At 47.8% G+C, this 19,950-nt stretch overlaps 1 protein-coding gene across 1 annotated transcript in view; it reads left to right on the top strand.

The window, feature by feature from the left end:
• The first annotated feature begins 1,256 nt into the window (after window positions 1-1,256).
• The window catches only part of LOC139229706 (zinc-binding protein A33-like), a 35,214-nt gene continuing 16,520 nt past the window's right edge, over window positions 1,257-19,950 (top strand). The window contains exons 1-5 of the mRNA XM_070861235.1: window positions 1,257-1,865; window positions 10,297-10,392; window positions 10,486-10,719; window positions 12,823-12,845; window positions 12,934-13,049. Of these exons, the coding sequence (XP_070717336.1) occupies window positions 1,455-1,865; window positions 10,297-10,392; window positions 10,486-10,719; window positions 12,823-12,845; window positions 12,934-13,049 (880 nt within the window). The 5' untranslated portion in view covers window positions 1,257-1,454. The remainder of the gene's footprint in view (window positions 1,866-10,296; window positions 10,393-10,485; window positions 10,720-12,822; window positions 12,846-12,933; window positions 13,050-19,950) is intronic.

Raw genomic sequence — 19,950 nt, forward strand, 5'->3', positions numbered from 1 at the left:
GCATGGCCCTCATGACACGCACGCTGCCCATGTGTAGTGTAAGCCGAGTCATGAGCCAGGGGGTCAGTGGATAGCCCTTGTCGCCCAGTAGTCACCCTCTGGTTTGTCGTGGTGACTCAAATGCTGATGGTACAGCGGACTGCCGCAGAATGAAGGCAACATGACTGCTGCCAGGATACCGAGCATTAACTTGCATGATGTGCTGTATATGGTCACACACCGGCTGGATATTGAGGGAGTGGGTGCGGTACATCACCGAATTGAGACGCGGCACCCACAGAGCGACATGTGTCAGTCAATGACACCCAGTACCACAGGAGCCTGCTATCCCGGTGAAGCTGCCTGCTCGCTCCTCTCTGGCAAGAGAGAATGAAATGTAACTGCCGAGCTGCAGAAAGCTGCTGTACATTCTCAGTTAGCTCCGAGGGGAGGGGAATTGGTTCGGAGGGAGTGGGCTGTGACCGGGAGAGGGTCACTTGGACACAGCACAGGAAGGAACACGAGGCACAGAGGCGCTGATCACAGAACCCGCCTGACTTTCCTTCCCTTGAGTGCAGTAGAAATATATTGTGGGTTCTGTTACCGGCGTGAGATCCGCCGACCAGATTTTCATTCTGCTCCACGCCCATGTGATGCCAAATGCCGGATGGTAAAGACTAAAATCCCCCTAATGCTGAATATGACGACAGGGATGGAACATTGTGCATCATTGCATTGCATACACAATCTATAAAATAAAACCATTTCTTCCAAATCAGCATCAATCTCTCCCCTGCCCACCTCATTTCCCCTCTCCCGCTTCCCAGCCGCAGTAAAATGCCCGTTTGACTCCCAGTATGACGGTGGGATCATCCCGAAAGGTCACAGACTTGTTTCTCTGTGTGAATGCGATTCTATTTCATCCGGATGTGAGCAGCACTTCCAGGGACTCAAAGAGTGATCTGTGACTGGGAACCGGGTCTGGATCCACCCACAGAAACAGGACACCAGCAGTTTCAATCAGGAAGTACTGACACTGGGCATGGCTTCTAGTCAGCTCACTGACATTTCCTGCAACTTGTGTTTTAGGGTGAGCGGCTGCGACAATTAACACGATTCAGTTTGTTTATCTCACACCGAGTTTCACCAGAGGCTGTGTAGTCGGCAGTGAGTTCAGTCTGGAGCAACGTGCACGGGAATCTCGAGCCCCGCCCATCTCTGCCTCCTCCCTCCCTCAAACCACTCCCACCCCACGGACCCTCACCCTCCCCGCCCTTTAACCCTGTTTGTCCTGTATACTGCTCTAGGTTTTGTCTCCCCGTGTAATCGTCGATTGGACACAGACTGGTGTATAGTAATAATTCCCTGAGCATTGCAGTGAATTTAGTCGGGAAATCGCTGAACTGAGGTTGTTGGGCAGCTCAGTAAACACAGAGACTGAGAGCGGTTTGGATCAGGAAGTGCTGAGTGTGAACATGGCTTCTTTCAGAGAGCAGGCGGAGAGTTTTACCGAGGAGGCAATTTGCCCCATTTGTTTGGATTTCTTCACCGACCCGGTTTCACTGGAGTGTGGGCACAACTTCTGCCGCTCCTGTATCACACAGTGTTGGGAAAAGAAGGAGATAAACTCCTGCCCGGAATGTAGAGAGGAGTTTCCGGAAAGAAACCTCAGGGTAAATCGGGTGGCAGCGAATCTGGCCGAAAAAGCTCGAAAATTAAACGTGAACCCGAAAGAGAAGGAAAGTAAACTTCACTGTGAGGAACATCAGGACGACCTGAAGCTGTTTTGTGAAACTGACAGGAAACTGATCTGTTACACTTGTAGAGATGCGGAACATAGAGAGCACCGCTTCATGCCCATTAAAGAAGCTGTGGGAATCTACAAGGTAAAAGGCAACAGATTTGATCACTGTTATGTCTTTAGATGCTCTGATAATGACTCCAGAGGCAATATGTTGTAATTGAATTGTAGTGACCTCAGTCCTTTATTGATAACTCCAGAATGAGGATCACACATGGTGGCCTGCCTTTTATACTAGGTCTGGTACACCTGTACAGGCAACCTACAAGTCTCCCACTGCGGTGCCCTCTGGTGACACACCTTGTAATAGTACAAGCAGTAACCATGTAGGATAATGACATCACCCTCCCTCAAGTCCTTAGTGCAAATCGCCTTCATGCATTGACTGTGCTCTGGGCTTAGCTCTATCTGGTTGACCCTTGGAGGGTCGTTTACATTTTTTTTTCAAAAATATACTTTTTCATATAAAATTTTCACAATACACTGGAAAATAGCTCAGTACCTTGCGGTCAGCAATTCATTTGGATGCTGACAGCAGTTCCATACAATGCACTAGTGTACATTTCATTTCAAGATACAGTTTAATACAATCCATAAATCACATTACATGTAGTACTGTGCAAATGAGGGTATTACATGGCGCAGATGAGAACAGGTTTACATTAGATTCCAGGATACATTTCAATACAGATCACGAATCATGTTACATGTAGCACTATGCAGAAAAATGCAGTACATGGATTGGATGGGGATTCATTTACATTTCTTTACAAATTACTAAACAGTGCAGAGGCTTTCATTGTACATGGCACAACACAGGTGCTTTTCAGTACATGGTGCTCTATGTATACAAGCAGATTAACAAGTACAGCCCAAGGGGAGTTTTATACTGATTCCTGCCCCTGGGTTTACTGTGGCAGAAGGGCCTTAAACTGTGGCCCTTCCCCATCGTGCCTTTGCGGCGACTGCACCAAACTTTAGTGCGTCCCTCAGCACGTACTCCTGGACCTTGGATTGCGCCAGTCTACAACACTCGGCCGTGGACATCTCCTTGCTCTGGAAGACCAGCAAGTTTCGAGAAGACCAAAGTGCGTCTTTGACTGAGTTGATGGCCCTCCAGCAGCAGATGACGTCTGTCTCGGTGTGTGTCCCTGGGAACAGCCCGTAGAGCACAGAGTCCTGTGTTATGGAGCTGCTTGGGATGAACCTCGACAGCAACCACTGCATCTCCTTCCAGACCTGCCTTGCAAAGGGGCAATCCCGAAGGAGATGGATGACAGTCTCGTCCGCACCACAGCCGACTCGAGGGCAGAGGGCCGTGTCTCTGAAACCCCGGCTGTGCATGAAGGATCTGACGGGTAGGGCCCTTCACACCGCCAACCAAGCTACGTCTTGGTGCTTGTGTGAAAGCTCTGGCGACAAGACATTCTGCAAAACGAGTTCGACAGTCTGCTCGGGGAACCGTCCGACAGGATCCATCATCTCCTTTTGTAGGGCATCCAGGACCTTGCGTGTCGACCACTGCTTTATGGCCTTGTTGTCAAAGATGTTTTTCTTAAAAAACTTTTCCACGAAGGACAGATGCTGAGGCATAGTCCAACTGCTCGGAGCATTCTGCGGCTGTCTGGCCAGACCCATCCTTTGCAACACTGGGGTCAGATAGAATCTCAGCACGTTCTGACACTTGGCGTTTGTGTACAAAGGGTCTATGCACAGCTTGATGCAGCTGCACACAAAGGTGGCCCTCAGGATGAGGGCCACGTTCGGAACGTCCTTTCCCCCCTTGTCCAGAGACTTGTACATCGAGTCTCTGCGGACATGGTCCATTTTCGATCTCCAGACGAAGTTGAAGACGGCTCGGGTGACTACCACAGCACAGGAGCGGGGTATGGGCCAGACCTGCGGCACGTACAACAACAGCGAGAGCACCTCACTCCCGATGACCAGGTTCTTTCCTGCAATGGAGAGTGAGCGTAGCTTCCACCATCCCAGTTTATGTTTCGCTTTAGCGATACGCTCCTTCCAGTTTTTGGCGCACGCCCCGTCCGCTCCGAACCATATTCCCAAAACCTTCAGGTAATCTGACTTCATGGTGAAGGGAATAAAGGATCGGTCGGACCAGCTTCCAAAGAACATGGCCTCGCTTTTGCTGTGATTTACCATCACTCTCGAGGCCAGTTCAAAGTGGTGACAGATTGTACGCAATCCGTGGACCGACTGCAGATCCGAGCAAAAGACGGCGACGTCGTCCATGTACAGAGAGGTCTTGACCTGAGCGCCTCTGCTGCCTGGGATTGTCCCTAATGCCTGCATCCTTTCTGATGGACTCGGCAAAGGGCACGATACAGCACACAAACAAGACAGAGGAGAGGGGACAGCCTTGGCTGACTACAGACCTGATCGGAAAGCTTTCAGTTTCCCAACCGTTGATTAGAACTGTGCAACTGATCTCTGTGTAGAGCAGTTGGATCCAATTGCGGATACCCTCCCCAAACCCCATCTTGGAGAGCATGTCCATCAGATATGTTTGCAATATCCTGTCAAAGGCCTTCTCCTGGTCCAGACTGATTAAACAGGTGTCTACCCTCCTGTCCCACACGTAGGCAGTCGTATCACTTAGTAGCGCCAGGCTATCAGAGATCTTCCTGCCGGGGACAGCGCAGGTCTGGTCCGGGTGAATCACCAGCTCCAGAGCAGACTTGACCCAGTTTGCGATGACCTTTGACAGGATCTTGTAGTCCACATTGAGCAGCGAAATGGGCTGCCAGTTTTTGATTTCCTCCCTCTCCCTCTTCTGCTTGTAGATGAGGGTGATGATGCCTTTCCTCATTGATTCTGACATGCTGCTGGCCAGAAGCATACCCCCGTACACTTCCAGCAGGTCCGGGCCTATCCAGTCCCACAGAGCCGAGTACAACTCGACCGGTAAGCCGTCACTTCCGGGAGGGACCGGACGGCCTTTGTCAGCTCGTCCAGAGTTAGCGGGTGGCCCAGACTCTCCCGCTCGCTGTCGTCTAAGACCTCTGAGATAGACGACAAGAAAGACTGGGAGGCCACACGGTCTGTGGGCTTGACGTCGTACAGCCTGGCATAGAAGGATTTGCTGATCCTCAGCATGTCGGGCTACAAAGACATCACAGAACCATCTTCTTCCTTTAGGCTAGTGATCGCAAAGCTCCCCCGTGTACCTTTCATCCTGCTCGACGGAGCGGACTCTGGAGTGGAAGATGATTTTGGAGGACTCTGAGGCAAAGAGCGAGGCTTGCTGGCCCTTCACCTCTTGGAGTTCCTCTGCAATGTCGACCCCCATCGACTGAAGCAGGAGCAGGTTTTGCATACTCTTCTGGAGTTGGGACAATTCCCTCTGTCTCCCTCTCGCCTCCTGAACACCTTTGAGGATGAAGAACCTCTTGATGTTTGTTTCCCACCAGTTCATCGGGGAATCACAGAGGGGTTTTACGATTCTCCAACCTTTGTAATCCCTCTCGAGTTCCTCAACATTTTCCGGGGTCAACAGTTTCACGTTGAGCTTCCATATCCCCCTGCCAACTTTCTGATCTTCCTGTGGGAGGCAGTCGGCCAGTAGGAGGCAGTGGTCAGAGAAGAACACCGGCGTGATGTCGGTGGATCTGACCTTGAGCGAGTGGGACACAAAGAGGAAGTCCATTCTGGAACGGACGGACCCGTCTGGTCTCGACCAGGTGTATCTGCGCGGTGCTCCGTCTGCAGGGTTGCTGAAGACGTCGCACAGCTTGGCATCTTTTACCGCGTCCATCAGGAGTTTTGACGTGGTGTCCAGTTTGCTGTCAGCTCTGCTGGATCGTCGAGCCGCATCGATGATGCAGTTGAAATCACCGCCCAGAACGACCGGTCTGGATGTCGCCAGCAGCAGTGGGAGCTGCTGGAGGAGGGCCAGCCGCTCGCTTCTGAGAGGCGAGGCATACACGTTAATTAGCCTTAGAGGAACATTTTTATACAATACATCTGCTACGAGGAGGCGGCCGCCCACCACCTCCTTAACTTCGATGATGGTGAAGTGGTCTCCCCGCAGCAGAATGCCCAGGCCGGAGGAACGACAATCGTTGCCTCCTGACCAGACGGATGGTCCGTGGGACCACCACTGCCAGTAACTGCTGAAATGCGGTAGACCGCACTCCTACAAGAATAGCAGGTCTGCCTTGATTTGGTGAGGTACCCCAAGATGGAAACACATCGTGTAGTCGACTTAATGCTACGCACGTTAATGGATGCAATCTTTAAACCCATTTTTAAGTTGGTGATTACAATCTAACTATTACATTTCGAACATGCAGTCCTTTGGCCCTGTGGCCTGTTCCCATATACATAGGTTAGCTTTAAACTTTTCTACTGCACCTTGGCTGAGGTATGGGTTGTCGTCTGCCTTGGGGATGCCAGCAGTGTGGACGGGGGTTCCTCCCTGTCAACTGGGCTGCCCTGGTGTTGGTTGTTCCTTGTCTGCATCCCCTGTGGTGTCATCGCTCACAGCGTTCTAGAGCTGGGGTGCATCTGTCGCTTCGTCGCTCCGGAGATCCAGAGCGGGCGTGCATTGGTTGCTTCTTTGTTCCCGGAAATCCGGAACTGGGTTTCATCCATTGCTTTGTCGCTCCCGGAAATCCGGAGCAGGGGTGCATCGGTGACATCACTGCTCCTGGTGTTCTGGAGCTGGGCTGCGCTGGTCGCATTGGCGTTTTGCCTCTTCTGCTGGTGGTGGTGGGGGCTTTTGCCTCACCCTTCGTCATCGGAAGAGCTGCAGCCACTGCTGTCCGGCGTGGACGGTAGCCGTCTTTTGCCTCTCGTTTCTGCAGGAGGCCTCTTTTCCTTTGACTTGCGGGCCGCCGCCTTCCTGGTGACACGCTGCCATTCCTGTTCCTCTTCTGCTTCTGCTCCCTCCTTTTCCATGGTCTCGGGGGGGTGGGGGAGGGGAGGGGAGGGGGGTGGAGTTTCACTGCTGGGTGCTAGTGTCTGGCGGCTTGCCGTGGCAGACTTCCCTTCCTCCTCTCGGTCAGTGTCGACTAGGGCGGTGGTTTCTTCGCACGGTGTCTTTGAGGGGAGGGAGGTGTTGGTCTCCTCTGGGGCGTTGCTTTCCTCAGCTTTCTCCTCACATGTCACCATGCTCTTTGCCGCCTGCGCATAGCTGAAACTGCGCTTGGGGCAGGCCTTGTACAGATGTCCAGCCTGACCACAAAGGTTGCACCACTTGCTCTCTTTGCAGTCCTTTGTCTGGTGTCCTTCCTTCTTGCACTTGCGGCAAATGATTGCTTTGCAGCTTGCCGCCACGTGGCCTGCTTTCCCGCAGGTTCGGCACACATTGGGTTGTCTGGCGTACACTATGTAGCCCTGACTTCCTCCAATGGCAAAGCTGGAGGGGGGGGGGTGCAGGATGGTTCCGTTGGGGTCCACTTTTAAGGTGACCTGGATCTGGTGCTTGCGAGTTCAAATCCCATGGAAATCCTTCAGGTCGATGCTGTTTCCTGCCCCATCGACATACCTGGCGAGGAATGTCAGCACATTAATGACCGGGATGTGGGGGTTGTACGTGTTCACTGTGATAGTGTGCTTCCTCTGCGATGGGAGGGTGAACAGTGGTTCCCAAGTCAGCATTGAGCACAGTGGTTCACTCGCCTCTTTCAATCCCTTCAGGAATTTCAGGCATTGGCTGACGTTTCTGAAGGTTACATCAAAGTGTAACCTCTCTTCGGGACGTCCTGCAAGGCCAAGACATCCGCGTTATTTTCATGCCACAGGTTTCAAGCAGAATTTTCTTCACGAAAATGTCCCGGTGCATCATCGTCTGTCCTTCCACTTTCTTTACCGTCACTCGGATGGTGTTTCGGACGCCCTGGTTTGCCGCTCGGTTGGCCGCCATCCGGGTTGCAGATTCCTCCTTTCGGCTTGTGTTTTGGCCGAAGCCTTCAATCTTGTGTGGTGCCAGTCCGGCACCTTGGCGGACCTCCTGGTCCGGCCATTGGTCGGTCGACACGCAGATTTCTTCTTCTCTCCAATTGGTGCTTGGCGCGAGCCAAAAGGCCAGACCCAGCCAAACTGGAAAGACGAGTTTCTGCAAATAGTCAGTTAGCATATGCATGCCCAAGCATGCCCGAGGCCAATTGTCGAGCCTCAGTGCCGTTTACATCTTGGGTGAGTAGGTGGCGTTTCGTTGGCAGTGGAGGTGCTGGTGGGTCCATGACCCTTCATTCTCTTCCCCCCCCCCCCCCCCCACCAAATATAGATTATGCTCATTACATTCATATACATTCAAGTCCAGAAAAAAAAGTTGCATTTACATCATTACATTGTGGTAGAGTTGTGAGGCAAGTACATTTGACTGGTGAGGTACATACGTGATATATACTTGGAACTGCTGGATGGTGTCCAGGTAGTCTGATGGTGGGCTCAAGTTGGCTCAAGTTGCCTGCTCTCGAGGCCTTTGCCATTGCTGCTAGCGTCGGGCAGGTTCACAGATGCCTGTGACCTCACTGTCCTTTCCTTGCGCCCTGGATCGCTGCTGCCCCCTGAGGAGCAGTCGTCTGGCAGTGCGCAGGAAACTGTTGACTCGCTTGCCTGGGCGTTATTTGGTTTGTAATCTTATCTGCCCCAGTCTGATTTGGGAGAATCATTGCGAGTGACCCTTCGTTCCCGGGTGTAGCCTTGGTGATGATAGGGGGCTGTGCCTTAGCGCGGTTTGCTCTTTCAGGCTCATGGCGGTTGGTGCTATCGGGTGCCTGAGAGGTGGAGCCGATCAGGGGCAGGGTGTCGATACCGGTGCCATTGCCCTCCTGAGATCGCTTGCTCTGCAGCTTGTATGTATTGGCTGCTTGTGGCCACACTCCATGGTGCATAACTCTGGTCCCTATTACACTGGGTAGCTCACTGGACCTCTGTGCTCCCGATGGGTGTTTGCCCGCTGCATTGACTGTATGCAATTGAAATCCTACATCACGCAAAGTTTCATTACTCATAGTAAATAACCTGTTGGTCCATCACCTGCAACAAGCCACAGGGGTAACTTGTGCACTGCACCATCATGGAGTACCTTTACATCCGCACTACCAACGACTGGGATACGTTCATTAGTGTAGGTGCGCAGCTTTGCCTGAACTGGGCCCAACTTGCGTCGTTCAGCTTGATTGTCCCATAGTCTCTCAAAGGCTTCTTGATTCATTACTGACTGGCTCACCCCCATGTCCACTTCCATGAAGACTGGAACGCCATTTATCTCGACTTCCATCCTCAACGGGGAACGCTCGGTGATGCAGGTCAACATGCTATATACCTCATCGTGGGGCTGAGCTACCTCTCTGACTATCATTTCATAATCCGCGCTGGATTCATGGCCATCTGCAGACTCTTCATCAACACAGAGAGTCATATTTCTTTTACACATTCGCTGGAGGTGGCCCTTTGTGCTGCAGCCTTTACACACATAGTCTTTAAAGCGGCACTGGTGAGCCCTGTGATTCCCTCCGTAATGCCAGCAAGGAGCTACTCGGTTAGCCCCCCCTTGGCGGACTCTGAGTTAAGGGACTCGGAGGCCTGTTCTCTCTTCCCTGAGAAGTTCATGTTCTACTGTACAGCCTCTAAAAGGCGACTCTGTGCACAGTACTTGCCAGGTTTGAGTCCTGAGGATGAGACATCTGCCTAGAGCCGCAGGTCGAGGTCACGAATGCCTGGCTCACGGAGATGGCCTTTTGTAGTGTGACTGTGGTATCCGCAGACAGTAGCTTATGAAGAAGGTCCTCATGGCCGATTCCAATGACAAAGATATCCCGCAGCGCTTTGGTGAGGTGGTTGCCGAAATCACATGGTGCCACCAGCCTACTGAGGTCTGCAGCATATTTCGCGATTTCCTGGCCTTCGGGCTGTCGGTGGGTGTAAAACCGGTGTCTGGCTGTGAGGATGCTCTTTTTGGGCTTGAGTTGTCCTTGGATCAGCGACACAAGCTCCTCGTATGTCTTGGTCATTGTCTTCGCTGGTGCCAGCAAGTCCTTGATGAAGCCATAGACAATGCCCACAACTGGTTAGCAGGATAGATCTGCGCTTATCAGCCAGTGGGCTAGATTGTCGCCTTCCAGGTCGTTTGCTGTGAAGAAATGGCCGAGCCTCTCCACAAAGGCATCCCAATCAACACCATCGGCAAACTGCTGCAACTGGTAGCCATTTTCGCATGAAGGCCCGTAATCTCGTCGCCAATTGTTATGTCGTTTGATGCTCTGATAATGACTCCATGAGGCAATGTGTTGTACTTGATCTATCGTGACCTTAGTCCTTTATTGATAACTTCAGACTGAGGATCACACCTGGTGGCCTGCCTTTTATACTATGCCTGGCACACCTATACAGGTAACCTACAAGTCTCCCACTGAGGTGCCCCCTAGTGGCACACCTTGTAATAGTACAAGCAGTAACCATGTAGGATACATGACAATCACCTGATCATTTTATCACATTTTCATGGTCTAACACTTTCATTCTGTGGTGTTCTCTCCCAATCCCAGGATCGGCTGAAATCTTCCTTAGATTCTCTCACAAGGAATAAATCGGCGGTTCTTGAAACTGCACGACAGCAGAAACAGAAGATTTTCAAAATTAAGGTAAATCTCCTGGTACTGATTTTCAAAATTTGATTTGGGTATTTTCTTTGCATTATTGCAGAAAAATATTACATTTTTTATTTCATTTGGTAGGAACAGTCGAGCAGTCTGCAGACACATATCACATCCGAGTTCACTAAAATGCACCAGATTCTCACTGAGAAAGAGCAGCGTTTAATCCGAGATCTCGGGGAACAAGAGGAGAGGATTCTGGAAACAATGGAGGAAAACCTTCGACAAATTCAAGAGAATTTAAATTCTATTCAGGAGAAGCTCGTAAAGCTGCAAAAACAGATGGAGCAAAAAGATGGACTGATATTTCTGAAGGTGAGGCTTATATTTCAGTTTAGTTCAGTGAAAGTTCAGTCATAAAATGACTGGTGATAATTTTGATATAAATGCAGCATTTCCCAATAATTCAGAGCTGATTTAAATCGATCGATTGTTTGTCTATTCCGGAATGGATCTGCGATTGTCATCGAACTAATCGGCCTCCCACAATATCTACAGACTCCCGGGAATACCCGCAACCCCCCCGGGAATGACTTGCCCTGATCGTCACACTCAGCTTGTAATTATTTTTGTGGGGCCCAACTTTAATATTCTCCTGAAAGTCCCATTGCAATCCAGTTCCAGTTCTACGCTGTGAGTGTGTGGCTGTGTGTGGCACGGTGGGTGTGAGAGGCACTGTGTCTGTGAGTGGGGCTGATGTAATTTCCAGTATCTGACACAATTAACATTGATCAGCTACATCCTGTTTCTATTAGCTGCTTTTAATAATTTCGGTCTAATTTCTGTTGCCTGTTTTTCAAATATATTTTACATAGAATTACACAGCGTTTTACGTCACGCAGACAAATCATTTAGCCCAACAGGTCTATGTCGGTGTTTATGCTCCACACGAGCCTCCTCCCACCTTACTCCATCTCACTCTATCAATATATCCTTCTGTCCCTTTCTCACACATGTGCTTATCAAGCTCCCCATCTACACCATTCGCCTCAGCTACTCCATGTGGTACTGAGTTCCACATTCTAACCACTCTCTTAACTAAAGAGATTTCTCCTGAATTCCCCGTGGATTTATTAGTGACGAGCGTATATTTATGGGCCCTAGTTTTGGACACCTCCACAACACAAATAGAAATATCTTCACGACATCGACTCCATCGAATTCTTTCATAATTTTAAACTCCTCTATCAGGTTGCCCCTCAGTCTTCTCTTTTCTAGAGAAATGTGCCACAGTCTTTTAAGAAGGAGAAGAACAACAATAATTATAGCACCTTTAATGTAGTGAAATGTCCCAAGGTGCTTCACTGAAGTATTATACGATAAAAATTTGACACCGAACCGCATAAATAGAAATTAGCAAAATCTTGGTCAAAGAAGTATGTTTTGAGGAGTGTCTTGATGGACGAAAGAGAGGTAGAGAGGCGGAAAGGTTTAGGCCGGATATTCCAGAGCTTGGGGCCGAGGCAACAGAAGGCACGGCCACCGATGGTGGAGCGATTATAATCAGGAATGCTCAGGGGGGCAGAATTAGAGGAGCGCCGACATCTCGCGGGGTTGTGGGGCTGGAGGAGATTCCAGAGATAGGGAGGGGCAAGGGCCATGGAGGGATTGGTAAACAAGGGTGAGAATTTTGAAATCGAGGCGTTGTTTAACTGGCAGCCAGTGTAGGTCAGCGAGCACAGGGGTGACATCGCGAGAAGAGGTATTGAGGTAGAGCTGGGTGTCATCAGCGTACAAGAACATAACAACATAAGAATTAGGAGCAGGAGCAGGCCACACAGTCCCTCGAGCCTGCTCCGCCATTCAATAAGATCATGGCTGATCTTCAACCCCAACTTCACTTTCCCGACTGAACCCCACATCATTTGATTCCTTTGGTGTCTAAAAATCTATGTCAGCCTTGAATATACTCAGCGACTCAGCATCCGCAGCTCTTTGGGGATGCGGTTTCGAAGATTTACAACCCTCCGAGTGAAGCAATCCCTCCTCATCTCAGTCTTAAATGGCCGCCCCCTTATCCTGAGACTATTATCTCTAGTTCTAGACACCTCCAGCCAGGGGAAACAGCCTCTCTGCCTCTATCCTGTCAGTGCCCCTCATATTCTTATATGTTGCAATGAGATAAAGACTTGCCTGTTAGTTGTACTCCCACAGAATCTGGTATGACTCTTCGAAATCTTTTTGATACTTTCTCCTGTGCTTCTATATCCTTTTTGTAATATCCTCTTTCTATCTGTGTGTCCGCAGCAGTGAGAATTTTAAATTTTAAAGAGAAACAAGCCGATTTATTTGATGTCATAGAGAATATTCAAATTTCCAGCCCAGCTATTAACATCACAACACAATCAAATAATTTCTACTGTGTGGATATAGACGGTCAGTCTCAATCAACTGAGATTTATGTTTTATTTATTTCAGGAGGAATCTCGTCAGAAGAGGAGGTAGGACATGTTCTTTAATGCACAGTTTGGTAAAATAACTCTGAAAGTGTTTATGTTCAATTTGGAACCAATTGTTTGATATTTGCAGGATCAGGGATGACGGTTATAGACTGACATTAGCAGATGCCGCCCTGTCGATGGAAAAATTCGACGGTCCTTTACTGTTCACAGTGTGGAGAGAAATGATGGACACCATTAACCGCGGTAAAACTCATACAGGTTCCTTTGTCCTGATTAATAACCACATAATGTGATTCGTTATACTTGAAAATACTATAGAGAGCATCTGTTAGTATTAAGTAGTTGCAGAGGAATGTAGTTAAAAGCGGCCTGATTGTAATTCATGAGTTACTCATTCAGCAAATCTACCTTCTAAAAAGCAAACTCTTCAACTGGTCAGCTGAAAATGTCAGCTCCCTGAACATGACCAACACCGGGACCCTCAGATCAACCACAGACTCCAGAACCCAGTGATAATTTGCACACTTCAGCGAGAGGAACCACTGCCCTTCCCAGCTGAACCTTTCCTCCTCTACAATACTCACCCTCCTGATGCAGCTCCACCTTGTGTGCCAGACCCATGTCCATGACTAAGGTGGGGACAGGAAGCCTGGGAACGAGGCTTTGTCTGCCTGTTGAGCGAGGAGTGGTGAGGGGTGTGGAGTCAGCTGGTGCTCACTGTGGACGTGGGGAGCAAGGACCGGATAGCAATAAGAACATAAGTACATAAGAAATAGGAGCAGGAGTAGGCCTTACGGTCCCTCGAGCCTGCTCCGCCATTCAATAAGATCAAGGCTGATCTTCAACCTCAACTGCACTTTCTCAACTGATCCCCACATCATTTGATTCACCGAGACTCCAAAAATCTACCTATCTCGGCCTTGAATATATTCAGAGACTCAGCATCCACAGCCCTTTGGGGCAGAGATTTCCAAAGATTCATAAACCTCTGAGAGAAGAAATTCCTCTTCATTTTTGTCTAAATGGCCAACCTCTTATCCTGAGACTGTGCCCCTAGTTCTAGAAACTCCAGCCACGGGAAGCAACCTCTCAGCATCTAACCTGTCATACCCCTTCAGAATCTTATATGTTTCAATGAGATCACCTCTCATTCTTCTAACTCCAGATAGTACAGGCCCATTCTACACAATCTCTCATCATAAGACAGCCCTCTCATCCCAGGAATCAATCCAGTGAACCTCTGGTACCACCTCCAAGGCAAGTATATCCTTCCTTAGATAACGAGACCAAAACTGCCCAGTACTCCAGGTGTGGTCTCACCAATTGTAGCAAGTCGTTCTTGCTCTTATACTCCAACCCTCTTGCAATAAAGGCCAACATGCCATTTGTCTTCCTCATTGCTTGCTGTAACTGCATGCTAGCTTTGTGTATTCTTGCACAAGGACACCCAAATCTGTCTGAACATCAACATTTAAATGTTTCTCACCATTTAAAAAATATTCTGTTTTTCTATTCTTCCTACCAAAATGAATAACCTCACATTTCCCTACATTATACACTATCTGCCACCTTACTGCCCACTCACTTAGTCTATCTATATCCCTTGCAGTCACTTTGTGTACTCCTCACAGCTTACTGTCCCATCTAGCTTTGTATCGTCAGCAAACGTAGATACATTACACTCGGTCTCCCATCATCTAGGTAATTAATATAGATTGTAAATAGCTGAGGCCCCAGCACCACACTAGTTACATCCTGCCAACCTGAAAAAGACAAGTTTATCCCTACTCTCTGTTTTCTGTCCATTAACTAATCCTCTATCCATGAACCGTTATTTTGTGTAATAATATTTTACTTGGCACCTTATTGAATGCTTTTAGAAATCCAAGTATACTACATCCACTGGTTCCCCTTTATCTACCCTGTTAGTATCATCCTCACAACACTCCAATAAATTTGTCAAACACGATTTTCCTTTCATAAAACCCTGTTAACTCTGCCTAATCATGTTATGATTTTCTAAGTGCCCTGATACCATTTCCTTAACAATGGATTCCAGCATTTCCCCGATGAATGATCTCAGGCTAACTGGCCTGTAGTTCCCTGTTTTCTCTCTCCTGCCTTTCTTGAGTGGCAGTGTTACATTTGCTACATTTCAATTCGCTGGTAGTGTTCTAGAATCTAGGAAATGTTGAAAGATCAAAACCAATGTATCCACTATCTCTGCAGCCACCTCTTTTAGAAATCTAGGATGTAGGCCGTCAGGTCCAGGGAATTTGTCAGCTTTTAGTCCCATTAGTTTCTCTAGTACTTTTTCTCTACTTACATTAAGTACGTTAAATTCCTCACTCTCATTAGACCCTTGGTTTTCCCATCATTTTAGGTATGCATTTTGCGTCTCCTACTATGAAGACAGATGCAGTCACTTCCTGAAAGTGTCACCAAGGCTTATTTAGTCAATTGTTTTGAATCATTCCACTCACTATAGACAAAAGTATTTCATACATCCAGGGAGAGCATTGGGGTAGAGGCATGACAGTGGTGCATCACATTGAATAACCGCTGGTGTTTTCTCTCCACCTGCAGCCCAGTATAAAGCCTGTCTGTTTGTATGGACCAGGCTGCTGATATTTGCAGGGTAAGATCTTGGCCAATATTTTCTAGTCAGCATTGAGAAGGCATTCAGTTTTCTACTATGAGCAATGATGGTGACCATGAGATTACTGGTACACACAGATCATACAGTAACTGTGAGATTACTGGTACAGAGTGATCATACGATGACCATGAGATTACTGGTACTGAGAGATCATACAACTTTGTTTCACATTTTCGCCTTTTAAATTGTGGTCTCAGCAGTTTTTCCCTGTTTTTTCCTTCCTTTGCTGAGTTCCCAGACTCCTGCTTTCTGGCTCCTTGGCCTTCTTTTCCCCACTCTATTATTTTCTGCATTACCAAATGTTCCCCTTCTCTGTGCTTCTAAATGTTTCTCTTTCCTTACTTCACTACGCTGTGCACAGAATTGGGCTGCATAGCCTGACCAGTGCTTCCCTTTGTCTAATGCGACCTTTCCCAGAGACACTTGGCTCGGGACCCTCTCTATTGCCTCTGATATGAGTCTGCTTCTGGAATCGGCAGAAAAGATACTAAATCAGCTACACATAATTTTCTCAGCTCCTTATCCATGGCATGCTCCACTTCTGTTAAGCCCGCCATTTCTACTAACTGGGTAGAATCCATAACCGTGATTAAGCTGCACCCTGTGTCTCTTGTCTCTCATCTCTCCTCTTCTCCTGGGTGTCTCCTTGATTCTTCCTGAAATCTTCTACCGTGTCGCTGAAATCTTCTACTCCTGAAATCTTCTTATACCCTTTACTCTCATTCAAAACCTACGGAGTCCTCCTGAACCAATCACTGGCTGACACCCAAATCAAAATTCAATCATAAAGGTGCCACGTTCATCGAACCCTGGCTTAGGCAGCGTTTTAGAACATAAGAAATCAGAGCAGGAGTTGGCCATTTGGCCCTTCGAGCCTGCTCCACCATTCAATAAGATCATGTCTTATGACAGGCCTACATGTTTTAGTCATATGACATGCTTACATCGTCTGCTTTTGACCATCAAGACTCATATCTGGGGTAGTTATAATAATACAAAAGGAATATGTCTCCATAGGTTGAGATACGGCCCCTGCTGTAGCCTTTGTGTTTATAACTAACGGTGGATGTGAGTTCCCAGGCTAACTGCAGTCTGTTCGACCATGGCAATCTCTTTCTCACCCCAGGTTGTCTGGTTACAGCTTTACTCACAGATGTTTAAGCATAAGAAAAACAGTTACATTTTATATATAATTCAGGTTATCATTGCATAAAGTTGAAGATTACAGACTTCTACTACATTTAATCCTTACACACAATTATGGATATAATACTGATGATTGTAAGAAATTAATGGTATACGATATCAATGCAAGTATTCAAAAAAATAACAACATATAATTCATAACAATCTTACAGTCCCTGTGCTGTATTTTGCACTTGTTGCTGCCTCTGTTTTTGCCCCGGAGGGGCGACGGTAAGCTCTTCCGGGCGGGCAGACAGCTTCAAGCGCCCCGCTGCGGTTTTCGGAGCTGGTTTTTACGGGACGGGAGCACCACCGTCCGGAAGAGGCGAGCCGGTTTACAACACCCCTGGTTGTAACACCGGCTCGATTTTTGGCTCCAGCCCGATCCGTAGCGCTCCGTCGAACGCCCTGCTGGGACCGCCTGTGTAGCAGCCGCAGTGAGGCAAGGAGTGTCCGCCTCAGGTAAGTGAGCTTGTTTTTAATTTTCTTTTGTTGCGATTTATGTTGTGGTGGTGTGAGTTACTTATTGGGAATGTTTTGGGTGGGTTTTCGTCAGATATTTTTTCCTGCCCCAGGCCTCTCTCAGAGCGCTCGGAGGCTGGTTGTTTAGCTCGGGATTTTTGCGTGCTCAGCCGGCCTAGTGCCCTGAGAGAGGTGTGCAACGCCTCCCTTAGTGCTCCACCCCGCACTGAGGGCACATCTGTTCCCGGGCGGTATCTGGACCGTCCCACCGCCATTACCGCCCCGGCAGGGTGATGGCAACCTGAGAATAGATTCAGTAGGGAGGGGAGTAAAGCTGGAATTGGGAAGCAAAAATGTAGAAAGTGAATTTGAAGGACAGAGGAAACAAGGACTATAAAGTAGTCAACAAGGACGTCTGGCTGTACTAAATGGTATATACTTCAATGCAAGGAGTACAGCAAATAAGGCAGATGAGCTGAGAGCATGGGTAGACACTTGGGAGTATGATATTATAGTTATTACAGTACGGCAGCTCAACATTCCTGGTTACAGGATCTTAAGGCGGGTTGAGAGGGGGGTAAAAAGAGAGGGAGAGTGTCGTGGTATTGATTAAATAACCTATTATAGCTGTGAGGAGGGATGATATATTAGAGGGATCATCAAACATATGGGTCGAACTGAAAAACAAAAAAGGAGTGATCACACTGCTGGGCGTATATTATAGACCCCCAAACAGTGGGAGGGAGATAGAGGAGCAAATATATCGGCAAATTTATGAGAAGTGCAAAAACCTTCAGGCAGTAATAGTAGGGGATTTCAAGTATCCTAATATTAACTGGGACAAAATTAGTGTGAAGGGTATAGAGGGTGCAGAATTCCTAAAATACATTCAAGATAATTTTTTTAGCCAGTATGTAGCAAGCCCAACATGGGAGGGGTGGGTTCTGGATTTAGTTTTAGGGAATGAAGCTGGGCAGGTGGAAGGGGTATCAGTGGGAGAGCATTTAGGTGCTAGCGACCATAATTCAGTTAGATTAAAGGTAGTTATGGAAAAGGACAAGGATAGACCAGGAATAAAAGTTCTAATGGGGGAAAAGCCAACTTTGCTAAGCTGAGTGGTTATTTAGCCATAGTGGATTGGAAACAGCTACTTGAAGGTAAATCAGTGTCGGAGCAGTGGGAAGCTTTCAAGGAGGAGATCTGTAGGGTTCAGGCCAAATATGTGCCCTTAAAGAAAAAGGGGGGGACTAACACATCTAGAGTCCCCTGGATGTCGAGGGACATACAGGATAGGATAAAGAAAAAACGGGAGGCTTAGTACAGATACCGAGAGCTAAATACTGCAGAATCTCTAGAGGAGAATAGAAAGTCTAGGGGTGAAATTAAAAAAAGATATTAGGAAAGCAAAGAGAGAGCATGAAAAATTATTGGCAAGGAAAACCCAAATATGTTTATAAATATATTAAGAGCAAGAGGATAACCAAACAAAGGGTAGGGCCTATTAGAGACCATGAGGGTAACCTGTGTGTGCAGGTGGGAGATGTGGGTATGGTTTTTAATGAATTCTTTGTGTCTGTTTTCACAAAAGAGAGGGTGATGCAGACACTACTATCGAGGAGAAGAAGTGTAAACTATTAGATGAAATAAACATAGTGAGAGAGGAGGTATTAAGGGGTTTAGCAGCTTTGAAAGTGGGTAAGTCCCCAGGCCCGGATGAAATGTATCCCAGGCTGTTACGCGAAGCCAAAGAGGAAATAGCAGAGGCTTTGACGATCATTTTCCAATCCTCTCTGGCTTCAGGTGTGATGCCAGAGGACTGTAGAACTGCTAATGGCCTTTATTGCAAAGGGGATGGAGTATAAAGCAGGGAAGTCTTGCTACAGGTATATAAGTTATTGGTGAGGCCACACCTGGAATATTGCGTGCAGTTTTGATTTCCATATTTACGAAAGGATATACTTGCTTTGGAGGCAGTTCAGAGAAGGTTCACTAGGTTGATTCCGGGGATGAGGGGTTGAGTAGGTTGGGCCTCTACTCATTGGAATTCAGAAGAATGAGAGGTGATCTTATCAAAATGTATAAGATTATGAAGGGACTTGACAAGGTGGATGCAGAGAGGATGTTTCCACTGATGGGGGAGACTAGAATTAGAGGGTATGATCTTAGAATAAGGGGCCACCCATTTAAAACATGAGGAGAAATTTCTTCTCTGAGGGTTGTTAATCTGTGGAATTCGCTGCCTCAGAGAGCTGTGGAAGCTGGGACATTGAATAAATTTAAGACAGAAATAGACAGTTTCTTAAATGAAAAGGGGATATGGGGAGCGGGTGGGGACGTGGAGCTGAGTCCATGATCAGGTCAGCCATGATCTTATTGAATGGTGGAGCAGGCTTGAGGGGCCATTTGGCCTACTCCTGCTCTTATTTCTTATGTTCTTACGTTCTTATGTCATGTGGTACCTTTGTTTAAGAAGGGAGAAAGGAATAGACCGAGTAATTACAGGTCAGTCAGCCTAACCTCAGTGGTGGGAAAATTATTGAAAAAATTCCTGAAGGACAGGATAAATCTTCACTTAGAAAGACACGGATTAATCAAGGACAGTCAGCATGGATTTGTTAAGGGAAGGTCGTGTCTGACTGAGTTGATTGAATTTTTCGAGGAGGTAACCAGGAGTATCGATGAAGGCAAAGCGTATGATGTAGTGTATATGGATTTTAGCAAAGCTTTTGATAAGGTCCCACATGGCAGACTCGTCACTAAAGTAAAAGCCCATGGGATCCAGGGCAAAGTGGCAAATTGGATCCAAAATTGGCTCAGAGGCAGGAAGCAAAGGGTAAT

This window comes from Pristiophorus japonicus, chromosome 19, assembly GCF_044704955.1.
Source record: "Pristiophorus japonicus isolate sPriJap1 chromosome 19, sPriJap1.hap1, whole genome shotgun sequence".
Taxonomy (NCBI): domain Eukaryota; kingdom Metazoa; phylum Chordata; class Chondrichthyes; family Pristiophoridae; genus Pristiophorus; species Pristiophorus japonicus.